We start from the raw sequence: 18666 nt of genomic DNA on the forward strand, positions 1-18666 counted from the left end.
ACTTTTGAGAAGGGAGAAGTATAACGGAAGCCTTATATCTTTTTTTGAACTTCAGGCCTATAAGTTTGCTCCGTAGAAAACTTTTAATCCTATCCATACGTAGGAAACTTTTAGTCTTATCCATCACTAGACGTCATAGAGCTGCTGATGTGGACTTCACGCCATTAAGTTTGTCCTAGATAGCCATTAATAGTCCACCCGTCACTGTTTTATCAGCTGAATTTTTTTTAAAAAAAGAATAAATAAAATAGTAAAAAAGTAAAAAGAATAAAGAAGAAGATGGAGAAGAACCTCGATCGACAACCCAGCCGAATTTGCCCAAATTCAGTTGAAGGTGAATTTGCCAATTACAGTCTTTCAAATCAATTCAAGCCTTCTACACCTCTCTTTCTCTTCACAATTCTCAAACCCTAGAATCATCTTACTCCCAAACTTCTGTTGTTCCTCCTCCCTCCAAAGTTGCTACTACTACTCTTCCTCCCTTCGGGGGTGCTACTCGTGCTCTTTCTCACTGTTTTTTTTTTAATGCTGGCCTAGGGTTTTCAAAAACCCAATCGGCTGCATTGTAACCGGGGTTGGGGCTTCAACACGGCCACACTCCACGGGATGAGGTCGCTGGCGTAGGAAAGCACCCAACCCGACAAGGGTTGGGTATTTCTTTAAGGGTTAATCATCTAAAAAGACACAACATTTACATTTTTTTCTTAAATAGAGCACGACATTTGAAAAATAACATAAAATGATTTGACATTTGTATTTTTTTTCTAAATATAACACGACCTTTGAAGAGTAACATAGAAAGGTGTGACCTTTGCACTTTTTTCTAAATATAGCATGATCTTTAAAAAATAGCACAGAAATGCACGACTTTCAAGCACGATTTTTTTTAACGTGCTAAATTGCAGCTAAATCTGAAGGTCATACCTTTTTGTGCTATTTTTCAAAAGTTCGTGCTATATTTAGGAAAATATGCAAAGTTTTGTCTTTCTGTACTACTCTCCAAAAGTCGTGTTATATTTAAGAAAAATGCAAAAGTCGTGCCTTTCAGTGTTATTTTTCAAAGGTTGTATTATATTTAGAAAAATTGTAAAGGTCGTGTTATTTTATGTGATTAACTCCTTTTTCAATTATTTTTCATTTTTTTAACTTTTAATTTCTTTTGTTATTAATTTTTTACTTTTTATTTTTAATTACTTTTAATTTTAAGCCAATAACAGGTTGCCAAGTGAAAAAAATTATCGGCGTCAAGTCCACATTAGTAGCTCCGTGACTACTAGTAACGGATAAGACCAAAAATGTGCTATGAAACAAACTTATAGGACTGAATTTTGCAAAATAAAACTTCTAAGACTAAAGTCCAAAAAAGTTTAAACTGATAGGACTTCCCCTACACTTCTTCCCTTTTGAGAATATAAACTTATAAACTTTGTATTCACGTCACAATTTCCGTACAACGCACAGGTTAACACTTAGTACATTTAAAATCGAACGTATTATTGCTAATACAATAATATAAATCTCTAACAGTACATAACAACTATCATTGGTCTTACTTGACCTTCCAAAAATTCATTTGTCAGGATTTGCTCCATGCAGATAATCTCATGTGATTACAAATCTCCGAATTCCACCCGTTTCCAACCCACTGAATTTACCTTTTTGTCACATATATATGTCTCACTAAGTTTATTTTTGTATTATATTACACAAATAAATGGTTTATTTGTATAGTTCATCATGTATCTATATTTAGTTCTCGGATTGATGAACTGCTGTATAAATTGGCTGGTTGATTGATATATACTTTATGCGTGATCGAGACAAGTCAATTGCATAGTGTCAACCAATGTCCATGGAGTACGCAAAACTCACGTTGCACATATTGATAGCATATGTATTGTAACGAGACGTGTTCATTAGGTTTAGAATTCTTCTAGGGCGCCGGCTATTCCTTGATGACGATTTTTCAATGCAGTTCCCAATGAAAATCGTAATTGAGAATAAATTAATAAGAGCTTTCCAGAGGTGCAATGAATCTGAAAGGGTTTAAAGTCTATTGAGGGTGGGGGCACACGCGGTTGGAATTGTTTGACAGAGAAAACACGAAACATAAGACATAAGCAGGTCTGTCGAGGATCAGATTTGCTTGTCATAACAATTCCCAACTTGTTGCAGACAACAAAAAAGGTACTAGAAAAATGAGAATGTAACTTCCAAGGGGAGTGAACTAATTGCAATTTGGAATTAATGAGCAAATTTAATAAAACTTCTAATTAATTCTCATATGATTAAAGAAAAGCCATGTTGGAAAGGATTTTGCGGCATACGTTGATCAAGACAGATATGGCACAAAGATTTCCCAATTCAATTGTGACAGCCACTATTCTTGCCATTAGTTTAGGTAATGATTATGTTGAATCTCATAGGAGATAATTGGTTCTTTTTGCTGCCTATTACATGGGAAACCCTGCTTAAATATTTCGAAAAGATACATTTGGAGGAAAATGGTATTGGCAAAACCAGTAGAAAGTCAAAACTAATTAGGAATTGCCCTGTACATGTAATCTAATTCCTGTATGTAAACTTGAGTGTGTTGTGGACAATAATTTTGATACAGAATTTTTTTTTTGGTAAGGAATTTTGATACGGATATTGCCCAAAATTATAATTGTGTAAAGTGCAATCATTTTGTCCTCGATCTGAGATTAAGATATTATGATTTCAGTTGTCACAAGTTGAATTTTCCGAGCCTATATTTTTTTTTCTCCTTATATATAAAACTCTTTTGTAACCAAAAAAAGGTCCTCCAGCATTTTAAATGTGTAATATGTTAAACATTGTTAAAAAATCTGCATTTAAAGAGGTATATCAACATGAGGTAATATATAAGTACTGGTGTAAGATAATCCAGTTTAGGTATTTTCTTCTCCCTGAAATGATCATTTTCACTTGAAATATCTCTCTTTAAATTCTCTCCTTAATAAGCTGGCTTGAGCGTCAGAGAACCAAATCCAGGCCATCACCCCGAATTGGCTTCTCCACGTGATTTTAGCTCGTCGGAGCAAACCGGAGGTTGTCACAGTTGATTGGAACTATCAAATTCCTACTCGTGGGTAAAAAGAAAAAAAAGTAATAAAAATTATGTAAAAGGAGCTCAAAATCAATTACACTATACCTCAATCGGAGTAAATTTGACATTAATGCTGATGGATGGGGAGCCCACAAGAACACTGTTGTGTGTCCCAGAATTTGATCATAACAACAGATAAAGAGGATGGACCAATTGCACTGATGTCAATTCAGCTCCTATAGTCTTGATTAGACAACAGCACCTTCCCTGAATGTAAAAGCTACGAAACGCCTTCCGCGACATATGATGAAACCGGTCTTTTTAATCTAAAAGAATCATCTAGACGGTGACAACGTGAAACTTTCATGTAATGTTGTCAACATATGATGTTGATATGCCCACTCGGTAGAATAGATTCCAGCGGTCGGTCATATGATCATTGACTGTGGCATGGTCTCACACCCTCTCAACATCCACTTCGAATCTGTAGATATGTTGTTTCTGCGCAAGAAAGCCAATGACCAAGATGATCGGGGAAACTCTTGTATCACTGCCAACTTATTATGCCTATATAATCGGATGTCGTGATCAAGAACCACTCCAATCAGAAAGACCGTGATTTAGACTGGACCATATCACTCCAATTAGTTCTGCATTATATTCGCACTTCTCTAATAAATGAATTAGTCTATGAAGCTACTTGGGAGCCAATATATAGGCTTGTTATCTTATGAATGCATAATATATAATCACAACATCTTCGGAACATTATTCCACTTTGACCACACATCACTAAAATGCTACGCTTCTTTAATTGATCATTCTCTATAATAAGACACATCAAGTGGTCCTTGAAATGCTCGTTGATACTAAAAAAATTGGGCTCAGTCTAATCAATATTTTCACCAAATCTTGGATTATAGAGAAAAAGAAATGGTCATATATATGTTTTTTAAGGGAAAAAAAAAAAGCATGCCACCTAACAAAGTATTTGCAATCTTTGAATAGCATGAGACCAAATTGAATAGCTTGAGACCCAAATCTTTGGGAACTCACAAGGGAAAATAAATGAAACCCAAATCTTTTGCTCTATTATCTTAAATGATGTTTTTGAGTATTTTGTAGGGCAGTCAAACTACAATCCAATCTATCATTTTTCCTTCAAAGATTCATGCTGCTCAAAATTATTGAAACCTGAATCTACTTGACAATATAAGCTAAACCCAAATTTGATTTCCTATAAAAAAAATTGTGTGGATTTATTTGGATTTTAGAATCTCATAAGAAAATAATTTTGAATATGTTTAATTTACATAGTCAATTAAATACTAAATTGGTCACAAATTTCCCCATAAGATTGCCAGTCTGCATACATGGGGTACTTTAATATTTAATCCAGCCAAATTTGTTGGAAGCATAGTCACATACTATGGTCAACCTTAACTTTGGGAAGCGTTTATTTTATTTTATTCAAAGTACAAAATAAGATTATCCGAGTTTTTTTTTTTTGCCAAATGATCCTAGTTAAATAAGCGTTTTTTTTTTCAGTGGAATGGTTGAATAATAGTTTTAAATTCAGCAGTTCGAATGTTTCATAAGAGTATAACTTAGGATATGTTTCACTCTTATTCACACTCCAAGTCCGATCCCACGAATATTATATTAATCTTTGCTTTTACATCAATAATTTTGACAAGTACTTGTGAGTGAGCACGTATTGCCTATGATTTGGCTCGTGCGAGTATACATATAAAGTCACAGTGGTCATTTTCTTATTCGGTTTGATTGCATAGCACGAACATTGATCATCTAAAGAACGAAAGTTCAGCTGGACGACCAGCCCAACTTTTTCTCCACAAAGGGCTTCTTGAATCAGGGTCTGCCGCAGAGATGGAAATGGGAGATGGGCCGACCCAATTAAGATTTGATTTTAACATGGGAAAAATATCACGCACGCCTTAATCTTTACATTTTAACAACGGCTTGGCTTAATTGCGACTGTTATAAAATTAAGTCATAACCGTACCCGAATCACATAAAATCGGGTCTTTATTCGGGTATTGAAATAAACGCGGAAGCGAAATTAAATCACTAACCTCACGGGGTTAATGGCATCTTGCGTAAATGAATCACGTGCTATGGGCTCTGAACCTCAAGTCACGAGCCGATCTCCTTGGATCTAGCCATCATCGAGCACTCCTTGAATCAGCCATGATTACATGCAAGAAGGGAAAATTGGGAGGAAATCCCGATTTTCTTCTCTGATACTTAAGTTAATAACGGAAAAAAAGAACATCGTAATTCACGGAAGAACAACATACATGAAATACATATCGAATTATCCGTCACCTTTTAAACAAACGAGAAACAAGTAAGAAATAACCCGACAGTGAATCTTTGCCACAGGATCTAACAAAGACCACCGCAGTTCACGGCACAAGAACCTCACGACGTTCACACTCTAATGGGAGCCACTTACCATATGTCCAGATGCATCATACAACTATGAGTGGTCAATATATTTATAATGTAGTTACAGATCCAATTAATAGGTCTCACATGATATCAGAGGAATAACCACTAAGGATTTGATTAGATCTCAAATATTCCTGTAAAAATCTGAATCGGATCAGGTCTCACATTGGCAGATCCAATTCGGGTAGGCCCGAATTTCCAACATCTCCCACTCACACTTGGGGGAACCGACTCAAACCTGTTTGAGCTCATAACCACTAGAGGAGGTACTTTCATGTAAGTTCTAGGCCCTACGACCGTCAAGCCACTTAAGGTGGGGAGCTCTTCACTAGAAACTCATAAAAGCCAGCGTAGAGGGATTCAAATTCCATAGAAGTGTACCTCAAATTTATTCAAATTCCATCAAGCTAATTATCTAGATCCGTACTTAGCTCCATTCTTTTGCTTTCGTATTCACAATTATGTCAAGTTACGTAGAAGCAACATAACGGGTCAACCATGAATACAAAGCACGTGACGGAATAAAAAAGTCTTCCCTTTCGCTCTCATATCACTTAATTCAGAATCGACTGCTTTCCCAACAGTTGCCCCACCAGTTGAATCACTCATGACCTTAGGTAGTAAACCTTGTTATTTAGGACTCGTATGATGATGAATCATGGATTCATTCATAATTTCCTAAATATGGTGGCTAAGCACATGTAGTATTAAATACATGTTACGGTGGCACCACTCATCCAAGGAGCGTGTGCCAAGCTCTATATAAACACCGTACAAATCTTAGTTCAGTTGTTGTTCTCCCGCCTAACTCAAGTCCCAATTTCTCCCCATTTAAGGCGCCAAATTAAGATCCCGCATCTAGCTTTCAAAAACACGCATAATGAATGGGGTGGGCGTATTCATCTCGGTCTATCATTAATGACCTCATCCCGGATCCATCAGAGGCGACATAGCAGCACCGCATCTCATACTTGCTAACCATCTCATTAACCTAGTGTGATTGCTTATGTCTCATCCTTGCTCACCATAGTAGGTGCCAAGGGCAATGGCTCGCGTGAGCGAGCCAATCTCAGCCTGAAATACATACTTTCACAAGTTTTTGCTTTTTAACTTGAAAGTTTGCGCATTATTTCTTGACTCACTATGACCTCAATTTCTTCGGTCATCCATGATCCTCAGATATTTATCACAGGCAACACAACTTATGTAATTACTGTGCATCATGATGGATCGAGTCGCATCTACAATTCGAAGACCCTCCTCCGACCAAAATCCACCGTACATTCTCATATACAGATCACATTAAACACGATAGACTGTAATTCCATCACGCAAGGCAGTACTATTATGTTTTTGCTAATGTGGCTATTGCCTCACTTTCACACAAGAGCATATGTAATGAGGGATCTGCGCTTGCTCGTACCTTTAACCCGAATAGCATTTCCTCCTAATCAAGCGCCTATCACTAACTTGATAGCAAGGCATTTACTCTGTCATGCTTACAGATAGAGCAACAATCCAGTGTACTGTCTTTTCTTGAATGAGTCTAAAACTAGATCTCAGCAACTAACCAGACCACAAATATGGGAAACCATATTCAACTTTATGTACATCAGGTTTTCAAACATTCAAGTCAAAGAGATGGGTCATTTTCTTTCACGATCGTAGGGCAAATATCAAAGCCTTGGTTTCTCACTGTACGGATAAGAGTGTCACGAAATACAGTCTTGCTCCTAGGTTTGTCAAATGATTTCTACTTGTAAATCCTTTTAGACAAACAAAATACATCATTGACCAATCCTATAGAACCTTTGGTCCGAGCATGCGCGATTATACTTACATCCTTAATGTTGAAGTTAAAGAATGACCACTCTCAATAAACAACAAGCGTATTCATGTTCTTCAGAGTAGTCAAAATGTCATTAATTTACTATTAGACAACTTATTTAGGACCATTTATCATGCACATAATGGTCTAAATTAATCATCGGGATGTCATTAATAGCTCCACCAATGAAAAATAATAATAACAATACCGCTCTCGAATTTTCGTTTTAGGCTATAAGAAACAAGGAGCTAAGCCAACTTTTGCGCTACATCCTTTGCCAGACCTATCTTACAGCGTCCCATTTTGCCCCTAGGCGAGTCTTGAACTTTTGGAACGAACTATCCAATATAAACCTTAGAATTTATCAGTTCACAGGGTCTCACATTTCCATGGAAAGTCAACCAAGTCCGAGACTTAGTTGGTCCTAGCAGACTCTATCAAAATATATTCATAGCCGTAATGCACTCTTAATTTGCAGGGGTTGAGAGAGCAACCATCTAGGCTCTCCATCATTTTGCGGAACAATAACGAAAATGTCCACTCAACCAGGGGCGGAGCCCTTGGCTCCAGGAGGGGCAATTGCCCACCACCACCCCCCCTGTACTTTTCTATTTGTTGAAGATTTCACATAAAAATTTGTAAAAATTTCAACTTTTACCTCTAAAAAAAATCAATGTCCCCCCTGAATTATTTTATTATTTGACTTTTGTTCCAAAACTTTTAATTTGCCCCCCCTAAACATTATTTCTGGCTCCGCCCCTGCACTCAACCTCTAAAAGATGACGAGGAACTATTTTCTCGTTTGCTTCCACGCTAATGAGGCAATTTAGGAAATCCTCATCTAATAAACAGATTCATTAGATGTTAAGTTGGTCGCACTATTCCTTGGAGATGGTTTTGGAATTTCTTCCTTCATCTCAACTAGGACACTAGAGCCATATAGGACTTTTAAAAATATTTACAATACCTCACCCTTATGGGAAAAAAATATTTCTCCAAGAATCCATGATAATTACCTTATTTTACCAAGCGCACCTCCATTGCTCATATCACACATGATCCAAGAGTGCTTTGGATCTTACAAAGATGCACTACTTCACTCTAGAGTCAGACCTCCCATTTGACAAGTGCATGCATATGAGCCACTTATCCTTACGACCATAGATTACCTGAACCAGGTCATTCGCTCGTCACAAAAAAAAAATGAGTGCTTGAGATGGCACATGGTCAATTTATTATGACTTCCTAAGGATTAATCATTCCCAATTTCTCACGGAGCCTCAATAACGCTCATATAGAGACTTGAGTCTCAATCATCATTTGATCCTCTACTACACTTGCATTTCCAAAGCAATCAGACGCTTCTGACTTATAGGAGATCAAATATGTTATGATAAAACTCGTAAGTCATCTGTATTAAATGTGATGAACTACTTATCCTATTTCCCAAAGAATTAGGACTAAATTTAAGAGTGAATTATGCCAGTAAAAATTGCACCTTTTTTGTTCTCTCTAGTTGATTTATCGATCAAGCTGTAGTAAAATTTAGCGAGTATTAAAGACTAATTCTGGTGAGTAGGTCCTAAAGACCTACTCAAACCAACTAAAATTTATGGCCTAACTCATTTTAGTATGCCACACTCTCAAGCCAAAAAAATAAATCCATGCGTCAATAAACAACCTAAAAACAACCACGACCGTAATCGGAAGTCTCTCAAAAATTGGGCATTATGTTTATAACAGGAAAGGGAAAATTATACATTTGATCCTCTAAATTTGATTATTTTTCTGTTTCAATCATTTTTCTCTTTTTTTTTTACCGTTTACATCCTATATCTGTGAATTTGTTTTTGTTTTAATGCTTTTCCTTCTTCTCGGTTCGATTTTGTCCACTACCTTTGATTTTTTTTCTATTTAGAACCTTTTTATCAAAATAATTATTAAGGAAAAATTTAATTTTGATCCTCAACCTTTTTTTTAGTATTTCTTTTTTTCCTAATTCTTTTTTGTTCGTCAAATGTTGCCTCAACGTTAAACTTCTTACTAACATGACATATCTTGAAATAAAAATTACTTTTTAATCCACTAAACACAATTACTTTTTAAAATTAAAAAAATTAATAATAAATTAAAATAATAACGTGAAGTATATGAATCTACTCGAAGCTTGAGGGATAAGCAACCTCAACTCAGGTGGTGCTAACTGCTAAACGAAGGATGATAACTTGGAAGGAGAGATTCAATGGTAGGGGACGACGCTGGGCACCACTGTCCTAAGAGAGGTCACCATAGACCTATAGATATATCGACATTTTTCTTTGCAATTACAACCATTATTGTGCTTTATGACATCATTCATTGCATCACAAGCATGATTGGTGGCTATCGAGATACAATTGCGTCTATTTTTTTCTACAATTTTCCGTTTCTCTACTTACAAATTCGAGTACTGATGGTTTCAATGCAAACTACCCCTGTCAAGATTGCCTACAACGTAAACACTCGCTCTCTCTCATTAACTCGAATAGGTTCATGATTTTTCTTTTATTATTTTAATTTATTTCTAAAAATTTTAAAAATATTTTATTTCTAAAATATTGTGTGAGCATTTTTATGGAAAATTAAGCAGTCGAACTATAAGAATAAAACATCTAATATTAAGAAAAAGACTAATTAAAAAAAATAATTAGGATAAAAAAGTAACTACAAAAGGTTAAGGACTAAAATTAAAAATTTCTCCAATAAAAAATTTGATAAAAGATGAAAACAGAAAAGTAAACAAAGGAGTTGGATGAAAATGAACCAAGAAAAAGGAAAATGACTGTAACAGAGAAACATCTAAAATTATAGGATGTAAATAATAATAAAAATAGAAAAACAACTAAACTTAGAGAACAAAATATATAGTTTTCCCAATAGGAAACAAGGTCAACCCAAAAATTTGTAATGAAAATTTGGGAGATAAATGCACGACTTTCGCGCTTTCAACTCTCAATTCCTCCATAAAGAATTTGGTATACTCTACCAACCTTTAACAGTTCTTGCTATACTTTAATTCACAGTTCCTGAAGAACTAGAATGAAAATTCTAACTTCACAATCGCCAAACAAGAATCATAGTTAGGAGTTATTACTTTGCCTGAGTGCAATCACGAGCGAAGTGTTTTCACCTTTCCTTATTATAACACATGCCCTAAGAATTGTCCGATAAACCACTGCACGCTTCTAGATGCTCAGTACTTTACCTCTTTGGTTCAGCCAGCTCATTGTCTCAGGAGCATCTCTAGCTTATTAAAATCGACTGAGAAAGTCGATGTAGGCTAGAGTTGAGAATGCTATCAGCTGCCTGGAAGCGCTTATTCTCAATTCACCATTATGTGATTGTCTCTTAGAAGATATATCTTTTTACTCGACAGCGTATAAGATGTTGGGATCGCAATCAGAAGATAGAGTCGCTGTTGGAAATTCAGGCCTACCCGAATTGGATTAGCCCATGTGGGACCCGACCCGATTCAAATTTTTCTAGGAATAAGCGCTTCCAGGCAGCTGATAGCATTCTCAACTCTAGCCTACATCGACTTTCTCAGTCGATGTAAAGGGAAGTGGGTTTGAAAAAAAGGGCAAGATTATCAATTCGCGATTTATCAGCTCGATTAAAAATTATTCACCGGTTCAAACAATTCATTTAAATGTCGAATGAATTAATTAGCCAAGTGGATGGTTCCAATTGCCTCGTGCGTGGAATTGATTAATTTAAGTTGATTTGCCAAATGTCTTGATTTGTGGGTTTCAAGTCATCGAGCCGGCCATTGATGGACCATTCGATGGGAGCTCTAATTCCCGACTGTCCTGGAATTAAGTTTGATTTTAAACTGACTTTTTCATGATTAAATCAGTTCATGTGAGGTCTTTCTTAAATCCCAAAACACACAAATGATGGTTACAAAGATCACAACAAAGTTTAATTTGTCGGTTTTTATGTCCGAGCGATCAATTAAGTCGGTGTTGGTATATTTAGTCGATTTTATCCCTTAAAGCCGAGTGAGCATGAGATTAATTCGCGGGTGTTCATTTCCATTTCATACAACTGGTTTTAAAGCCGGTACTTTAAACATTCAAGTTCGTGCTCACGTCGGTGTTACTTCATTACACGCCTCGATTTAAAAGAGTCGACTTGGATTAACACCGGTTCGTGTTTTGTTTCGTTTTTTTAATCAAAATAACAATTTCATAATGTCATCACGATCATCAAATTAATCGAAAAAAGAAGCCCTAGACATGCCCCTATGTTCGGGAATTATACCACTTCCGTGCAAGTATCGGATGGAGTCTCACAAAGGGGCCAAGGGGAGCTAGAACCAAGCTACAGCCACGCAGGGAGAACTGGCTAACACTGCGCAGGAATTGAGCAGCTCATGGGGCTAGGAAGACCAGCCACAACACCGTAGACAAGGCTTGGGGCTGAAAGCAAGGGTGGCTGAGCCCTGTGAGCTTGAAGAAGGGGCGACAACCTGCGAAAGTGAGAAAAGAACAAGCAGCTAGGCAGCTCAAGAGAAGAAGGGCATCACGCAGCAAGCAGCGAGGTGCAGCAGTAGGACACCAGGAACTTGAGAGGAAGAGGGGCAGCAGTACAGCGTGAGAGAGACAGAGAGAGGAAGCGTTAGAGAGAGAGACGGAGAGAGGGAGCGAGATAGAGGCGGATGGTTGGCTTGGATTGAGCAAGGAGAAGAGAGGGAAAGGGAGATGGAGAGCTGGTGGGGATAGAAAAGAGGAAGTGATGAAGATGACGGAGGCGTTGATGATAGTGCAGGAGCGGCCGAGGAAGAAGATCCAGGGAGTTCTGGTCTGTTGCCGTGTTGGGGGTGATCAAACCGTGTGAAGAAAAAAAAAAGACAGAAGTGGATGGTGAGGAGAGGTAAGGGTGGTCACGATGGCTGAGGATGACGATGATGAGTTGTGACCGGGAGAAAGACAGAGATGGTGATCATGGGGCACCCGAAGATGGTGAGCAGCTCAGAAAAAAAAAAAAAAAAACAAGCAGAAGGTGATGGTGAAGAGAGGAAGAAGCAGAGAATGATGATGGTTGGTCCGGTATGTTGAGCTCGTGATCAAAAGGTCCCAGAAACGAAGCTAGGAAGTTGCAGAAGAAGAAAAAAAGGAAAGGAGAGGAAGTGAGCTGAGGTCCGAAGATCAGTGAGGGAGTTCAGAGGGAGCAGAGGTCGTTGGTATCGTCCATAGCAGAGAACCAAACCAAAAAAGAAGAAAACCGACCGTGAAGATGGTGATGCCATCACTAGTGAATGACAGAGGATGAAGGAGAGAAAAGTTGGTGTCACGATGATCGGGGATGACAGGGTAGGCGTCGAAATTTTCTGCAGCGATCAGAGCAATTTTCATGAGAATTGTAGAGGAAAGCAGAAGAATGAGAGAAGGAGGATGAGGAGGTTAGGCGGACAGAGAGGCTACAGGGGTCGGCCACCTTCTGCCACCTTTTTTTTTTCCTTGTATATATAGACATGTGAGTGTGTCTACGGGTGAAATTCGATTTCTCAAAATCCGTCCACATTTTCGTAATGAAAACTTTGAAATTGACAAATTCGAGAAAAATCATCAGCTTCATGAGAATTCCAATATGTATTGACGGAAATCAAATCTCTATAAAAATCGATATCAAACCTTTGACACGCGTCGATTGTAATTGCTCGATTATTTTCAAAATTCAATCTTTTCAATCAGATATCTGAAAAATAATCCGAGAACATCGTTGTGTTCTGAAAAATTCGAGAATCGACATTATATAGAAAAATATTATTCAATCCTGAATATCGTCCCGAATTTTCGAATAAATCCAAATTGATACACGTAATGCTTGGAATTCTCGTCTTTTCAATTGGACACCCGAATAATGATCTAGGACCACCGTTGTGTTCAAAAAAAATTCGAGAGTTGATATTATGCAAAAAATCATTTTTCGACCTCGAATTTTGTTCCAAATTTTGAAAATCCAACTTAATGCACGTGATGCCTGAAATTCTTATTTTCTCAATCGGATATCCGAAAAATGATCCGTGATCACCATTGTGTTCAGAAAAATTCGATCAATATTATGAAGAGAAATATTTTTTGGTCCCGAACTTTGTTTTGGAATTTGAAGGTCGAACTTGATGCACATAAAGCCCGAACACGTCCCGTAGAGTATTTTTTTTTTCTAAAATATAAAATTAGAGTAAAACTAAGCAAATGCCCCTGAGTTCAAAAGCAGTGAATAAGTCGACGGTCCTCGAGTGCCGATAGACTAAAACGGGATGCTGACAGCCATTTAAGCACTTTCGAGGCTGATCAGCTTCAATTTTGTTTCCGGTACCTCTTCGGAGTTGGGCTTGGAAGGACAATCTGATCCTGAGATGCTGCAGATGGAAAGTGGGGAGAAGAGCTGAGACTTGAACAAAACCAATTAATCAAGAGTGATGCCGTGAATTACTGCTCACCTTCCATCAACTATGGTCATTGATCGAAGCTCGCAATTCTTGAAGCTGTACATTGATTTGCAATATAGTAGTCGATTAGTTCAATAAACAGCTGTCCTCGAGGTCATAAAGTTTCGAGGCTTTAAGAAATTTTACCGTTGTCATTTACAACGATCAGGAAAGAAACTACTCACAAGTTGGATTTTTCAGACTTGTTGCCTTCTCCGAAGGTGTTCAGGACATGTAGCAAGAAGACACTGTGTGTTACCACTGCTATCTCTTTCTCAGGTCGCGCCTTCAGCCTGGTTGAACGGGACAAGATTAATGTCTCGGGATGAAAGTTTTGCACTGCAATCTAAAATTCGATCCATGCCTATTTAAAAGGTTACCAGTTCATGAACTTCACTCCTCTGGCAGCAATTTCTTCAGGGGTCTCTCTGTGGTCGGGCTTCCACAAAATGTCGTCATTACTTTCGATCTGTGATCGGAGAAGAAAATTCAATTAATGGCAAGTTAAAAGCTCAAAAATGAATTCCTGCATTCGAGATGAACTCATTCCAGTCTTTGGAAAAAGAAATTTCATGTCAGTGAAGCACTTACCTGCGAAAAATCAGTGGAAGGGAAAATAGACTTGTACTCTTTGATGCTTCTTCTCTTGTCGCAAGGATGAACTCCCTAAAATGAACTTTTAGTGAGGTAAAGTACGTCGAAACAGAATATCGGCAAGGAATTACATAGAGCGTAAATTAACGTGAATCATTTTACAAGATCACTACGATCCATGAAAAGATCAACATGGAAACTTACCAGACGCTCTCTACAGAGTTCCACAGCTAAAAATGGCAGCTTCTCTGATTCATCGCTCTGGCCAAAAACTCCTGTCGCAGTTTGCATAGTTCTAGAATTCCATGGTACAAAATTCCAGAGCTCAAGTTATTGACAAGATTAACGCAGAACGAAATCCCAGAAGATGCAGGAATGGTAAAGGATGATGGATCATTTAGCGACAGCTTATGGTCTCAGATAACTTGTGATTTTATACTAATAATTCTTCCCACATTCTTGCTGAAATATGAAGTTAAGACAAAAAGAAATATGTGGAGAATGATCGAGAAGTCCTGAAATTCTCTCGAGCATACCCACCTTGACAATGGTGAAGTGACTACTAAGTCAATCCTCTTAAGTAGCCCAGAATCACGAACATGCTTGTGCAGATCATTAACCTGTTCACAACACAAAAGGGAATATTTGAGAAACCATAATTCATTGAAATTTTCTCATTTTGGTTTCTGCGATCTTGAAACTGTGCATTACGAATAAAAATTGGACGTTCATAATTTATCAGATTTTACCTGCTGCCAGCCCCGAGGGGAAAGCTGTGCATCAAGAAGGACGGAAGAAAGTAAAGCATCATGATTCTTCTCCGATTCTACATTGTGAATTCCTTCGGCATGCCTCACCTATTCATAAATATAAGAGTATAAAAAAGAAAACCGCAAAATTAATAACGCCGATTCCAAATGTACTACATATCGCAATCTCCAAAAAACTGCAATTTGGTGATTATATTAATATAGAAGATGGAGGCACATCAGGAGTACATATGGGCACCCACCCAGTGAACAATCTTGCAGTTCTGATAAGGACTTGCCACTCCATTGCTATCCATACCTGCATCAAGTAGATAACAAACTCTGCAATCAGAAGCCAATGAAAATGGACCGAAATCGAATCACAGCATAAGACAGTCCCCAGGCCGAACATGAATTGCATTCCTCCATTTTCCATCCTCTCGTACCAAAGGTGCAGAAGCGAAAAGATTGCAAATCCCGTGTACAACATGAAGCTGCTTTGGTGAGTGGATCCAAAGTGTGAAAATATACTTTGTACTAAATTAAGAATCATCTAGTGCCCCCCCGTTAAAAAGGAGATGATTTGTTTATGGGGGATGGATAGGCGATCCACTCAATCGAAAAGTCGATCGGCTTTGTCTTCAACACCTAGTCCAGACAAGGATCTTCTTATTTTTAAGTGAAAGCAACAGACCCCACGCATAAGATTCAGCAGCTGCTTTGCAGAGACACCTTTTGTCACAGGTTCTACACATACATACATGATACAACAGATTGAAAAGCACAAAGAAAAGGAGCCCACTTCAAACAACGAACAAGCTCTTCGTTTTTCACCGGACATCAGGAAAAAGAATCGCGGGGACAAGACAACCCCTGTTCTTCAAAGTTACAGAAGTACGAGGAAAGTAAAATCCAATCTCATGAAAAAACCAATCCATCCCCACATGGTCTTCCTTCACAGCAATCATGACACATTTCAAAAGATTATAAGAATTCACAGAAGGGATTCTGCTCTTACTACTTGGGTTTCTTGATCAGCAAATTCTCGGTCCGCCGGAGCTGATTTCACGAGAAAATTTTGGCCTTGGGAAGACGACGACACGAGGAATGCTCAAAGAACGGGATGTCAATAATTTTGCCGTGTTGAGGTCAAGTTTGGTCGCTGTCCAATCATGCTACCGGCTACCACCGTCATTAGCAGAAAGCGATGTCAGTATAAGGACGCTCTGCAAATTACGCATAACCTCTCTTCACTAATCGAGTCGGATCAACTCATAAAAAATTAAAATTATTATAATTTTAAAAAAATGTATTATTATGACATATATTCTTACTTAATAATGAGATTATAGATTTGATATTCAAATTAAACTATCCGTGTACCTTTATTAAATATTTAAAAATTCTATTTCATTATTCAAGATCCATAACTTCTCTTATAACAAAAATAAAAAAAACATTTGTAATTATTTTCCATATATTCGAATTTAAAACCAGCTGAATTAACTTTGTTGGTGTAATACTATTAGTTTATTTTGTCAAATTTATACACCGTGAAGAAGATAAAATTATAAAAATAGTTATGATATTCAAAACGTGTAATTTATCAAATGGTAAAAGCAAGTTAATTCTGCAAATTGGTAGGTGCGTAATGGTTTGTTGTGCGAGCATATTCTTCAACTCTCATTAAACCATCCAAAAAGATACGTGGATGTATCATCGCGTCAAGATTACCGTGCCCTTTTACTTTATAAATGTAAATAATATGCATATAATTAAACAGGTTTCGACAACTATAATTCCGTAAATACATAGAGTTTGTTCTTATTGTCGTCGATTGAAGATCTAGGATTACTGCCTGCAAGTGAAATACACCGAATTGTAGAAACGCATCCGTTGTTAGATTAACTATTTAACTCTAGCCTAAGGACGATGTAAATTCTGGCATCGACATTAGAGGAGAATTTTACAGCGATAGATCAATGAACACAAAACACTAATTACCCATCAGTTTAATAATAATATATATACGTCTGCACCAACATGGGTTGGTTCAAGCGGTGTAAAGAACTTTAAATGTGACAACGGTATGATAATACGATATGATGACAACAGCGCAATTGTTATTGATCAAGAAGGAAATCTAAAAGAAAGTCGAGTTTTTGGTGCAATTACCTAAGAATTGAGACAGTTAAGTTTTGATAAAATATTTTGATTGGCACTTGAGGTATTATAAGATAATAGTTATATTATACATAGTATTTGCATGAAATTAGATTGTGTCTCACGCATATACCTTTATTTAACATAATTAAAGAAATTTGAAATACTATTTAAATAAATTTAAGCAAATAAAAAATTAAATAAAGAAAAAATAATAAATTAAATAAAAGCTTGTTGATTATATAAAAAATGGGAGGAAAGGATAATTATAGTCGCTTGTTCCACTTGAGCAAGATTTCGAGTTTGAGTCCTTGTGAATACATAAAATTCACGTTATGAGAGTTTTACCCCTTAGTGTGCCGACCCGGCTCGACTAGATTAATCAGGGTCCAATTAGTTTTTCGGATACCAGGGTTCATACCGAAAATATATATATATAAGTCTGCACTCAAATGGAGCAAGATATCGTTTTTGAATGAGTTTTCGTGCACCTTGACTATAGTTTACTTTCACGTAAAAGTCAAAGATAGGAGATCCACGCTCGACGTAGAGGATTTACCGAAATAATAATCATGCAATCTGAGTAGGAGGAATTTAAATCTTGGTGGAAAATATGAAATAACCACCCACAAACCCATCAATCTAGCTCGCTAAACCCTCGAGGCTCACACTTCAATTTATTTATTAAAATCCAATCAAGTCATTATCATTTTCCAAAATTCAATTCCCAGGTGGGCGCATGTGATGTATTTTTATAGTAGGCCGTTTGCTGGATGCTGTCGCGGGCCGATCTTCGAAGATTATATGCAGATCTCAAATGTCTTCAGTGCCAAAATAGAAGATGCGGGAGAATATATATAGTTCGGTTAAAGCTACGAAATGTCATACTAATTCCTATTTGGAGTCGAATTGGCTCTATCACTGCATGGTCCTAGCAAGTTTTGAACTATTCCGCCACAGATAAAGTTTGGGAAGCTCTATGGTGCAACTATAATCAAAATAAATTATATCCGTACACGAAAGGACAAAAATGAAAAAAAAAATATCATATTATTATGCATAGATATCAGAATTAAACAATCAATTAACTTAGGGACTATTTAGTCTTACAGCTAATGCGAGTGGAAATAGTTATTTAGGGCTCTGGAAACAGCCTCCTCGGAAGTTAGCCTCCTCGAAAACGGTTGGCTTTCATTTCCCGCCTGTTCCAAGAACTCCGTACCTTTTCTGTTAATTTCTCTCTGCAGATTGAGACTCTTCTTCCCTTCTCCAAATCACTCAAACTTTTCACCAACCCACGCATTTTGAATTC

General features: G+C 37.2%; 1 protein-coding gene across 1 annotated transcript; it reads right to left on the reverse strand.

Annotated features, from left to right (window-relative positions):
- Positions 1–13458: 13458 nt before the first annotated feature.
- Positions 13459–16365, reverse strand: LOC116193127 (phosphoglycerate mutase-like protein). The gene is made up of 10 exons (XM_031521898.1): positions 16210–16365; positions 15455–15510; positions 15192–15299; positions 14983–15062; positions 14647–14737; positions 14440–14514; positions 14229–14317; positions 14034–14141; positions 13861–13905; positions 13459–13779 (listed from the first exon to the last, which is right to left on the reverse strand). The coding sequence occupies exons 2-10, from the start codon at positions 15506–15508 to the stop codon at positions 13692–13694; spliced, it is 738 nt and encodes a 245-aa protein (XP_031377758.1). The 5' UTR covers positions 15509–15510; positions 16210–16365; the 3' UTR covers positions 13459–13691.
- Positions 16366–18666: the final 2301 nt, after the last annotated feature.

This window comes from Punica granatum, chromosome 1, assembly GCF_007655135.1.
Source record: "Punica granatum isolate Tunisia-2019 chromosome 1, ASM765513v2, whole genome shotgun sequence".
Classification (NCBI taxonomy): Eukaryota; Viridiplantae; Streptophyta; class Magnoliopsida; order Myrtales; family Lythraceae; genus Punica; species Punica granatum.

Excerpts from the sequence above, each read along its gene's own strand:
- LOC116193127 (XM_031521898.1), bottom strand. The coding sequence starts at position 15,508 with ATGGATAGCAATGGAGTGGCAAGTCCTTATCAGAACTGCAAGATTGTT. Across the intron at positions 14,515-14,646 it reads AACTCTGTAGAGAGCGTCTG|GGAGTTCATCCTTGCGACAA; the intron begins GTAAGTTTCCAT and ends AGTTCATTTTAG. Across the intron at positions 13,780-13,860 it reads ATGACCATAGTTGATGGAAG|CATCTCAGGATCAGATTGTC; the intron begins GTGAGCAGTAAT and ends TTCCATCTGCAG.